Raw genomic sequence first — 10180 nt, 5'->3', positions numbered from 1 at the left:
TTTTTTTTTTTTTTTGTTAAAGGAGCCTCCCTGTGCTCCCAAGGCTGGAGTGACAGTGGTGCAATCTCGGTTCACTGCAACCTGTGCCTCCTGGATTCAAGTGATTCTCGTACCTCTGCCTCCCGAGTAGCCGCGATTACAGGCACCCACCACCGTGCCTGGCTAATTTTTGTATTTTTTTTCTTTTTTAGAAATGGGGTTTCACCATGCTAGCCAGGATGGTCTCGACCTCCTGACCTCGTGATCCACCCTCCTTGGCCTCCCAAAGTGCTGGGATTACAGGTGTGAGCCACAGCACCTGGCATTTTTGTATTTTTTGGTAGAGATGGGGTTTCACCATGCTGGCCAGGCTAGTGTTGAACTCCTGACCTCAGGTGGTCAGCCCACCTTGGCCTCCCAAATTGCTGGGATTACAGGCATGAGCCACCGCACCTGGCCGGGAAACTGTCTTTGAAGTAGAACGTGCATCGAGCTTTTTCTTTTATTATCATGCCTTGGGCAAACACTGCAGCCCCTGTGCTAGGCATCTGGCATGTGAGGACTTTAAATTCATCTGGCCCTTTGTGGAGAGCTGATAAATTTAGTGTGGGAGACAAATGCTATTCACCATGGTAAGTGCTGAAATAGAGATGTGTTCAGAACATGAGAGTGCTGAAGAGATGTGCTGTTTATCATGGGATGGCCTGGGGAAGACCTCTGCCCAGGAGTAGGAAGGCCTCAGAAGGGAAGCAGCCGTTGAGCAAGGTTTTATTTATTTTATGTTTTATTTTATTTATGTCATGACGGAGTCTCACTCAGGTGCCCATGGTGGAGTGCAGTTGCTGGGTCCTGGCTCACTGCAACTTCCGCCTCTCAGGTTCAAGTGATTCTCCTGCCTCAGCCTCCCAAGTAGCTGGGATTACAGGCACCTGCCACTATGTCCTGCTAATTTTTTTGTATTTTTAGTAGAGACGGGATTTCAGCATGTTGACCAGGCTGGTTTCGAACTCCCGACCTCAAGTGATCTGCCCACCTTGGCTCCCCACAGTGCTAGGATTACAGGTGTGAGCCGCTGCACCTAGCCTGAGCAAGGTTTTAAAGTATGGATGGGGAGCGAGCATGGTGTTTTGGGGAACTCTGGGTCTGTGTAACTCAAGGTTACATGGGGGGTCTCTACAGGGAAGGGGAAATGGTGGCAGAGGCCAGCTTGAACCTTACATATTCCACTATGGAGTTAGAGCTTTATCTTGTTATTGAAACTTGTCAGGTGGGGTATGGGATGATCCTGTCAGTGTTTGGAAAGATTATTCTGTTCACAGCATGGAGGCTGGCTTAGTTGGGAGCCTGTCAGAGTTAGGGATACCATGAAGAGTAGCAGTCAGATGAGCCAGGCGTGGTGAAGACCAGAGCTCTGGTGGTATAGAGTGGCATTACATAGGTGATCAAGGGATACTTCAGAAGATTGGTCTCTGGTAAGACTTGGGGGTTGGTTGTGTGTGGAAAAGGAGAGTGAGCCCATGATAATCTAAACTGGGGACTCTGAGAAGTTCATGGGGGAAGGTACTAAATTTAACTTAAAAAGAGTTTTTAGCCTGGACACAGTGACTCACACCTGTAATCCCAGCACTTTGGGAGGCTGAGGCGGGTGGATCACCTGAGGTCAGAAGTTCGAGACCAGCCTGGCCAATATGGTGAAACCCCATCTCTACTAAAAATACAAATATTAGCCGATGTGGTGGCGCGCACCTGTAATCCCACCTACTTGGGGTCTGTTGTCTGTCTTGCCCTTTTTCTCCTCACTGGGCCGACAGCACATCTGGGTCTCAGCCCTGGGATCCCTCATAGCCACCTGGAATGGAGGTATTTGGTGAGGAGTTTCTTTTCCCATTTCCTGATATTTCAAGTAATCACTTGAACCGGAGAGGCAGAGGTTGCAGTGAGCTGAGATTGTGCCACTGCACTCTAGCCTGGGTGACAGAGCAAGACTCTGTCTTAAAACAAAAAAAAAAAAAAAGGATTTTTTTTTTTTTTTTTTTTTTTTTTTTGAGACAGAGTTTCACTCATGTTACCCAGGCTGGAGTGCAATGGCGCGATCTCGGCTCACCGCAACCTCTGCCTCCTGGGTTCAGGCAATTCTCCTGCCTCAGCCTCCTGAGTAGCTAGGATTACAGGCACACACCACCATGCCCAGCTAATTTTTTGTATTTTTAGTAGAGACGGGGTTTCACCATGTTGACCAGGATGGTCTCGATCTCTTGACCTCGTGATCCACCTGCCTCGGCCTCCCAAAGTGCTGGGATTACAGGCTTGAGCCACCGCGCCCGGCCTAAAAAAAAGGGTTTTTAAAAGCAGCTTTATTGAGGCATAGTTGGCACATAATAAACTGCACACTTAATATTATACAATCTGAGAGTTTTGACATGTATATACCCATGAAACCATCACCACAATCAAGGCAGTGAGCATGTTCAGACCCCGAAAAGTTTTCTTGAGCCCCTCTGTAATCCATCCCTTGAGTTTGCTTTTTTAAAATGAATTTTTAATTTAAAAAACTATATATTTGAATAGAGACGGTGTCTCACTGTATTGCCGAGGCTGGGAACTCCCGTCATCCTCTTGCTTCGTCCTCTCGTGGTGCCAGGATTACAGGTGTAGGCCACAGTGCCCAGCCGAATTCACTTTTTAACATCTGTCTGAGGCAGTCATGAGACACTGTAGTGGAGCCATTCTGGTGCATCACAGGGCTGCGTAATGAATGAGCTGTGAGATGCACGAATAGATGCTTCTTTCCAGAAGCTTTGCTGTGAGAGAGAAACAGCAGACATGGAGAAGGCTCCTGTGCGGGTCTGTAGTTGGTTACGTTAGAACAATTCTCAGGTGTCTCAGGTGACAACGTATGTGTGATCTCAATTCTTCAATCACTTGTTACCCATAATACTGTTAAGTTTTCCCAGTTACCCATAACACTGTAAGTTTTCCCAGCAAGTTGTTTCCAGTTGGATTTGGTAGTTTGAAAAGAGGTCCTCTTGATGGCTTCAAAACATAATTTTAATTTTAGTTTAGAATTTGCTGCCTCCTGAATATAGGTTGTGCCTTTTGTCTTTTCTGTAAATGATGGTAGCTAGAATTCGTTTATTTATCTACTGACACATTCTTTCTTCTTAAGAATGGATGACAAAGGAGAAGTGAAGTGCATTAAGTTTTCCTTAGAAAATAAGATATTGGCTGTTCAGAGGACCTCAAAGACTGTGGTAAGACCTTTAAAATATAGTGTTAAAGGGCATTAGAAATACATTTGGGAGAGAGGGAATTGCAAGATTGCAGTGTTAAAGCAAACTTTATTATCTTACTGTTTTGAAAGGTATAGCTATGTTGCATTGTATTAGAGCCTTCAGAAACGAAGAAGACATTTGAGTGGTTTAAAAAATGACTTTAGTGTGATTTTGAAATTAATTAAAACTTTTTTTTGAGCCAGTCTTTCTTTGTTGCCCAGGCGGGAGTGCAGTGATGTGATCTCGGTTCACTGCAGCCTCAATCTCTCAGGCTCAAGTGATCTTCCCACCTCAGTCTCCCTTAAAATTTTTTAAAAAGTAATTTGGAACTTCATGTGTCTTTTGTATTGCTTGAGAGCTAGCAGCATAGAGTATGTGAGGTATGTTTTTGGCTATTTTGTGAATTAGCCTTCTCATCTCTGATTTCTGAGTGCTAGGTCTGATAGGAGCTGATACTCCAAGTTGGAGCAGCCTGCAGGAACTTAGCGTTTGTAAATGTTCATCGTTATCTTTTGTAGAGAGAAGGCCATTAGAAACAGGCAGAATCGTCAACTAGTTTCTTCCATCAGTTTTAAGTGTTAAAGTCTTGGGGAAGCCTTTTATTAAGTGCAACAACACTTCTCTGACATCATTTTGAATTTTCAAAGTGAGTTACTAAACTAACTGAATATTTGTATTAACTTAAAAAGAATTGAATCGTAAACCTGATATGTACTGTTAAGGAGGCAGATTATCCAAATTGGTCTTTTTATCTTTCCTGTGTTTGGGTTTTTTTCAGTTATTTTCTGGTCACTTTTTAAGTTAACACTTATTTTTTTTCTTGTCTTGTAGTATGTCAACGTAGGTTGGCAGTATGCTGCCTAATCCAAATTTGTGTGTGTGTGTGTGTGTTTGTTCTTTCAGGATTTTTGTAACTTTATCCCTGATAATTCCCAGCTGGAATACACACAGGAGTGCAAGGTATGGCCCTAGGCCCTTTCTCAGCTGCTGGCGTCAGTGGTGTTGAGCTGGGTTATGTCATGGAGAGCGGGGTATCGGGGCCTTGGGAGCACAGACTTGAAGTCAGACTGTGCCTTATGCTGATTCCAAAACTGGAGTCAGGCCGGGTGTTTGCCTCGTTGCATAGGACAGTTTTCTAAGTTTGCAAGCTTGTTCCTTTGGAGCGGGGAGGGTTCAATGGATGACGCCTGGTGAACACCCAGCAGTGCAAGCCCTTGGGGGCTGTCGTCTGTCTTGCCCTTTTTCTCCTCACTGGGCCGCAGCACATCTGGGTCTTTGCCCTGGGGTCCCTCACAGCCACCTGGAATGGAGGTTTTTGGTGAGGAGTTTCTGTTCCTGTTTCCTGATGTTTCCTTTCCTCGATTTGTTGTCTTTGTCTTGTCCTTACGCTTTCTTTCTTCCCCCCACCCCCGTGTTGATTCTAATCCACATTAATTTGATTTGCTGGGCGTAGTAAACTAGGCTAAAGGGAGCTGAGCTAAAAGCGGCAGTGTGGCACCCCGGCTGCTTTCTGCATCTTTGTGACTGTTTTGGTAAACGGAGTTCAGGGTGGGCTCTTCAGTGAGGAAAGGTGCATCCCCACCACTGAACTCTGCCCTGCTGTGGCCCCGTGCAAAGAGGCCCTCAGCCCAGCCCTGCTCAGCCCTGTCTGCCCTCAAGCAAGTTGGGTGTGTTTCTTAGGGTCCTCAGCCCATTTTGGTCAACACTCGCTAAAGACCATAGGCCTTTGTACGTTTATAATAACAGTTTTTAAAATGTGGGTGACTAAGAATGTCAGCAGTATGGTGATTCCTGGAGGTAGAAGCTGCTATCTGTGAGCTCTGGCCAGTTACCTTTCTACAAAACACAGACTTCCCCTGTTCTGTTTAGTAGAAGGAATTCAGATTCAGGTTCTTGAATGAAGAGTTATGGGCAAAAATCAGAAACACTGTATTTGAAAGAAAATTTGTTTTGTTAATTAGTAAACATTCCAAGGAATTTTCATTAAAGGGTGACAAAGTCCAGAGCATGTTAAGCTTTTGAAGAGAGTTATATGTTTTTTCTTATTAATTAAAAATATTAAAAAATTTTTTTTCTAGACTAAAAATGCCAACATTCTAGGATTCTGCTGGACTAGTTCTACTGAAATTGTCTTCATAACAGATCAAGGAATCGAATTTTACCAGGTATTATGTTTATCATTTATGCTTGTTAGTAAAAGTTCAGTGATAGCAGTCTGGCAGCCTTTTGAATTCAGTACTGAATTAAACATTTTTTAGAGATGAAATCTTGCTCTGCTGCCCAGGCTGTAGTGCAGTGGCATCATCATGGCTCACTGTAATCTCAAACTCCTTGGCTCAAGCAGTCCTCCTGCCTCAGCCTCCTGAGTAGGTGGGACTACAGGTATGTACCACTATGCCTGGCCAGTTTTTAAATTTTTTTATAGAGTTGAAGTCTCGCTGTGTTGCCCAAGCTAGTTTCAAACTCCTGACCTCAACTCCTGCCTTGGCCTCCCAAAGTGCCAGGATTACAGGCATGAACTGCAGCACCCAGCTTTAGGGGATTTTATTTATTTATTTTTCCTAATTGCAAGTAATACATTTAAAAAAAAAATGGGTTTGGTGCCTCGTGCCTGTAATCCTAGCATTTTGGAAGGTTGAAGTGGGCAGATGGCTTCAGTCTTGGAGTTTGAGACCAGCCAGGGAAACATGACGAAATCTCTTATCTACAAAAAATACCAAATATTAGCCAGGCGTGGTGGTGTGTGCCTGTAGTCCCAGCTACTCAGAAGGCTGAAGTGGGAGGATTGCTTGAGCCTGGGAGGTGGGAGGTTGCATGAGCCAAGATCACACCACTATACTCCAGCCTGGATGACAGAGTGAAACCCCATCTCAAAAAAAAACAAACTCCATTAAAAAGTGGGCAAAGGCCACATGTGGTGGCTCATGCCTATAATCACAACACATTGGGAGGCCGCAGCAGGTGGATCACCTGAGGTTAGGAGTTTGAGACCAGCCTGGACAACATGGCAAAACCCTGTCTCTATTAAACATGCAAAAATTAGCCAGGTGTGGTGGCAGGCATCTGTAATCCCAGCTACTAGGATGGCTGAGGTAGGAGAATCGCAAGAGGCGGAGGTTGCAGTGAGCTGAGATGGTGCCACTGTACTCCAGCCTGGGCAACAGAACAAGACTCTGTCTCAAAAAAAAAAAAAGTTGGGCAAAGGACATGAACAGACACATTTCAAAAGAAGACACATATGTGACCAACATACATATAAAAAAGCTCAACATCACTGATCATTAGAGAAATGAAAATCAAAACCATAATGAGATACCATCTCATACCAGTCAGCATGGCTATTATCAAAAAGTCAAAGAATAATAGATACTGGCAAGTTTGTGGAGATAAGGGAACCCTTATGCGCTGTTGCTGGGAGCGTAAATTAGTTCAACTGTTGTGGAAAACAGTATGGCGATTCCTCAAAGAGCTAAAAGCAGTGTCGTTTGACCTAGCAGTCCCATTACTGGGGATATATGCAGAGGAATATACGTTATTCTGCCATAAAGACATGCACATGAATGTTCATTGCAGCACTGTTCACAATATCGAAGATGTGGAATCAACCTAAATGCCCATCAATGACAGATTGGGTAAACAAAATGTGGTACATATATGCCATGGAATACTATGCAGCCATAAAAATGAACAAGTTTATGTTTTTTGTGGGAACATGGATGGAGATGGAGGCCATCATCCTTAGCAAACTAACACAGGAACAGAAAACCAAATACTGCATGTTCTCACCCCTAAGTGGGAACTAAATAAGAGCTTATGAACTACAAAGAAGGAAACAGCAGACACTGGGGTCTACTTAAGCAGGGAAGGTGGGAGGAGGGAGAAGAATAGAAAAGATAACTATTGTGTACTGGACTTAATACCTGGGTGATGATGAAATAATCTGTACCACAAACCCACAAACCCCTGTGACACGAGTTGTTTACATATGTAACAAACCTTCACATCTACCCCCGAACCTAAAATAAAAGCTTAAAACAACAGAAAACATTCAAACCTTGCAGGTATATAATATGGAAAGCAAAAGCTCCCTATAATCCCTAGAAATAATTATTGTGAACTATTTGCTATATATTCCTCCATTTTTTTTTTCTTTTGAGACAGAGTTTTTGCTCTTGTTGCCTAGGCTGGAGTGCAATGGCACGATCTTGGCTCACCGTAACCTCTGTCTCCCAGGTTCAAGTGATTCACCTGCCTCAACCTCCCGTGTAGCTAGGATTACAGGCATGCGCCACCATGCCTGGCTAATTTTGTATTTTTAGTAGAGACGGGGTTTCTCCGTGTTGGTCAGGCTAGTCTTGAAATCCCAACTCAGGTGATCCACCCACCTCAGCTTCGCAAAGTGCTGGAATTACAGGCGTGAGCAGCTGCATCTGGCAATTTTTTTTAAATAAATGCATACAAACTTCTTTTTCACAAAAAGGGGAATGTTGTATATAAACTTTGGCAGCTGGTTTTTTTTTTTTTTTCTGGCCAAAATGTATCTTGGACATCTTTCTATATTTTATTCTGCCTGGCTGGTATTCCACTGTATGGATGGACTGCAGTTTAACCATTTTCTTGTTATTGGACATTGGCTGGTTTTCCCTTTTTTGTGATTACAAATAACCCTTCGGTAACATGCTTGTACATACTTCTTTCTGTTCTTGGGTGAGGCAGTTCTTAGAGGAGAAATTGCAGTATAGGTGTGAACATCTGAAAAGCTAAACTGATATCACCACATTTCTTCGAGACGTGCATTTTCACTAGCAATATAGGAATTTCTGCTTTTTGTACCTTTGGGAGAGCTGGATATTATCAGTCTATAGACATTTGCCAATCTGAGAGGTAGAAAGACTTTATTTGAGAAAGAATTTCACTCCGTCTCCTGCGCTGGAGTGCAGTGGTACAATCTTGGCTCATGGCAACCTCCACCTCCTGGGTTCAAGTGATTCTCTTGCCTCAGCCTCCCAAGTAACTGGGACTGCAGGCGCACACCACCACACCTGGCTAATTTTTGTATTTTTAGTAGAGGTGGAATTTCACTATGTTGGCTGGACTGGTCTTGAACTCCTGGCCTCAAATGATCCACCCATCTTGGCCTCCCAAAGTGCTGGGATTACCGGTGTGAGCCACTGCGCCCAGTCAAAAGACATTTTAATTTGCCTTTTACACTACTAGGGAAGTAAGCATCTTTTCTTTTTTTTTTTTTTTTTAAAGATGGGATTTCACCATATTGGTCAGGCTGGTCTCGAACTCCTGACCTCAGGTGATCCGCCCATCTCAGCCTCCCAAAGTGTTGGGATTACAGGCATGAGCCACTGCGCCCAGCTTAGCATCTTTTCATTTGTACATTTTCCATTTGTATTTCCTTTTGTGAATTGCCTCTTAAAATTTTTTTATTTTGTAATAATTATTTTGAGACAGGATGTTTCTCTCTCACCCAGGCTGGAGTACAGTGGTACAGTCACAGCTCACTGCAGCCTCGACCTCCTAGCCTCAAGTAGTCCTCCCACCTCAGCCTCCTGAGTAGCTGGAACCACAGGTGTGTGCCAGCATGCTCAACCAGTTTTTTTTTCATTTTTTGTTTGTAGAGATGAGGTCTTGCCATGTTGCCTAGACTGGCCTTGAACACCTAGGCTCAAGCCATTCTCCCTCCGTGGCCTCCCAAAGTGCTGGGATTTATGGGCATGAGCTACTGTGTGTGGCCAATAAAGCATTTTTTACTGTGGCAAAAAAAAAAAAAGCATAGAGCATTTATCATCTTAACTTTCTAAGTGTACAGTTCAGCAGTGTTAGGTATATTCATTCACATTGTTAGGAAGTAGCTCCAGAACCTTTTTCATCTTGGGAAACCGAAACTGTATCCAGTAAACAACTCCCCTCATCCCTTCCGCCAGCCCCAACAATCTCTATTTTAATTTGTTTTAATGAATTTGACTACTTGTTTTTTTTTTTTGAGGTGGAGTCTTACTCTGTCGCCCAGGCTGGAGTGCATTGGTGTGATCTTGGCTCACGGCAACCTCTGCCTCCTGGGTTCAAGCTATTCTCCGGTCTCAGCCTCCCGAGTAGCTGGGATTACAGGTGTGCACCACCACACCTGGGTAATTTTTGTATTTTTGGTAGAGATGGGGTTTCACCATGTTGGCCAAGCTAGTCTTGGACTCCTGACTTCAGGTGATCTGCCCACCTTAGCCTCCCAAAGTCCTGGGATTGCAGGTGTGAGCCACCACGCCCAACTGAATATAACTACTTTTTATACTTCATCTAAGTGAAGTTATACAGTCTTTGTCCCTTTGTAATTGGTTTAGTTTATCTACCATAATGTCCTCAAGGTTCCCCTATACTAAAGCATGTGATGGGGTTTCCTTTGTAGGGCTGATAATACTACATGGTGTGTGTACACCACATTTGTCTTTTCCATTCATCTGTTGAGGGACGTTTAGGTTGCTTCCACCTCCTGGCCATTGTGAATAGTGATGGTTCACTTTTATTTATTTATTTATTTAATTTATTTTATTTTTTAATTTCCCACTGCATTCCTAGAGGAAATAGTGGTGGTTCAATATAGGTATGCAGATATCTGTTCAAGATCCTGTTTTCAGTTTTTTAAGATTTATACCCAGAGTGGGATTACTGGAACAGATGGTAGGTCTCTTTCTTAATTTCTGAGGGACCTGCAATACTGTTTTCCATAGCAGTTATACCATTTTGCAATCCCTGCAAGTGTAAAAGGGTCCCACTTTCTCCATATCCTCAGCAACACTTGCTTTTTTTTTTTTAATAGTAGCCATCCTAATTGTTTTGATTTGTGTTCTTTGTTGATTAGTGATGTTGAGCACTTTGGTGTGTGTGTGTGTTGGCCACTTTGTGTATCATCTTTGGAGAAATGA

General features: G+C 43.5%; 1 protein-coding gene across 5 annotated transcripts in view; it reads left to right on the top strand.

Annotated features, from left to right (window-relative positions):
* Positions 1-10180, top strand: part of RMC1 (regulator of MON1-CCZ1) — a 30719-nt gene that overhangs the window by 2263 nt on the left and 18276 nt on the right. Inside the window, exons 1-4 of one of the 5 annotated variants that reach the window (XM_037728021.1) lie at positions 1005-1451; positions 3146-3230; positions 4155-4211; positions 5330-5416. The exons of 1 other annotated variant lie outside the window; for it this stretch is intronic. In XM_037728021.1, coding sequence (XP_037583949.1) covers positions 3147-3230; positions 4155-4211; positions 5330-5416 — 228 coding nt within the window. In that variant the 5' untranslated portion in view covers positions 1005-1451; position 3146. Of the gene's footprint in view, positions 1-1004; positions 1452-3145; positions 3231-4154; positions 4212-5329; positions 5417-10180 lie in introns of those variants that run through there. 3 more of the 5 variants (XM_017498629.2, XM_037728023.1, XM_017498637.2) reach the window with 3 other exon arrangements.

The sequence above is a fragment of the Cebus imitator genome, unplaced genomic scaffold (genome assembly GCF_001604975.1).
Source record: "Cebus imitator isolate Cc_AM_T3 unplaced genomic scaffold, Cebus_imitator-1.0 Scaffold12, whole genome shotgun sequence".
Lineage (NCBI taxonomy): Eukaryota > Metazoa > Chordata > Mammalia > Primates > Cebidae > Cebus > Cebus imitator.
This window is presented reverse-complemented; position numbering and strand designations above follow the sequence as displayed.